This window comes from Penaeus monodon, chromosome 22 (assembly GCF_015228065.2).
Source record: "Penaeus monodon isolate SGIC_2016 chromosome 22, NSTDA_Pmon_1, whole genome shotgun sequence".
In the NCBI taxonomy this organism is placed as follows: domain Eukaryota; kingdom Metazoa; phylum Arthropoda; class Malacostraca; order Decapoda; family Penaeidae; genus Penaeus; species Penaeus monodon.
The window spans coordinates 22762963-22764276 of NC_051407.1; the positions used below are offsets into that span (position 1 = coordinate 22762963).

The window sequence follows — 1314 nt, forward strand, 5'->3', positions numbered from 1 at the left end:
TCCTCAAAAAACTAAAAAGGTAAAAATTTTTGATTTAGAAATCTGAATTTAATTATGAAATTATCCAATTCAAAATGAGAACAAATATTTGATTTTAAAGTTAAAATTTTGTATAATAAAATATATTTCAGTATCTTTCTTTTACCAAAAAACATGCTGATATATTTTACATTACCTAAAATGACTGGATACAAATTCTTATGACATGCATCGAAAAGTAATGAATGATCCTCTTCAGCAATCTACTTTTCTGCTTTTTCATCTCATTTTTGTCACCCTCACTGCTTGTTACCATCTGTTCTGAATCTCGTAATGTTTGAATATCACTATTATTTTCCACTATTCCCAGACTTCCTTTACAGTTATTAGGTTTAGTATTAGTAATTCCTTCATTCGCTAGAGAGACTGCTTTAGAATGTATCCCATCCAAACTTGAAGAAATATCAGGACATGTATTCTTGTTAAGTTCGTCACTCAAACTAGCAATGGAGCTGTCCAATGGTATATAAACTTGAGTTTCAGAATCTCTCAGGCTTTCTATATGTTTTTCATTTTCAACTGTGTTTCTTGTGCCATCACTATGCTTCTGAAGAATCTGTACAGCCCATGCTAACCCTGATGTATTACTGAAAAAAAAAATATATATATATATACCTTTTGTCATCCTTTTTCATTAAGAAGAATGTGCAATAAACATGAAAAGGTAAGAACTTTCTAAATAAATTATACATGAAAATATTGAAAAAGAAAATTAAAGTAAAGATAAGGATTCCTTTTCAAATATGAAAATAATAAAATTCAGTCCTACCACCTTCACACTTATTGTGCCATGAGTTAAAATTCTAACTGGTCTATAAAACTGACTATATAATAAAATCAAAATGCAAATTTAGAACACTTATCAGCCCGTTCTACAATGAACTGTGCAAATTTCCTTTATTAACCAGTATTTTCAGTCAAATAACTAAACTAGTCCGTCTCTTTCTACATCAGCATATATAGAATTTACTATTAATAGCTCATTAAACTGTGCGTGTATGGAGCCAGCTTGTGTAAGTGTGCAAAGTCTGCACAAGGCCTGTGTTAATTTAGTTAGTTTCTGAATATGCATGTGCAAACCCAGGTCTGTACGAGCCTAATTTAAATGCTTCTTGGGAACCATTACATATTTACTCTGCCATCTTAAAGTAAACTTCTCCCAGGATTTGAAAGAAAGTATAAAAAGTATTGCACAAATTTATAGAACTGTATCACTCTTAACCTTATTCACAGAAAGTTAAAAGTAAATAGTGCTTAGAGAATTGAAAGTAATAA

At 30.1% G+C, this 1314-nt stretch overlaps 1 protein-coding gene across 1 annotated transcript in view; it reads right to left on the reverse strand.

Annotated features, from left to right (window-relative positions):
- Nucleotides 1-175: 175 nt before the first annotated feature.
- The window catches only part of LOC119587368 (glutamic acid-rich protein-like), a 2647-nt gene continuing 1508 nt past the window's right edge, over nucleotides 176-1314 (reverse strand). The window contains exon 2 of the mRNA XM_037936113.1: nucleotides 176-631. Coding sequence (XP_037792041.1) covers nucleotides 176-631 — 456 coding nt within the window. The remainder of the gene's footprint in view (nucleotides 632-1314) is intronic.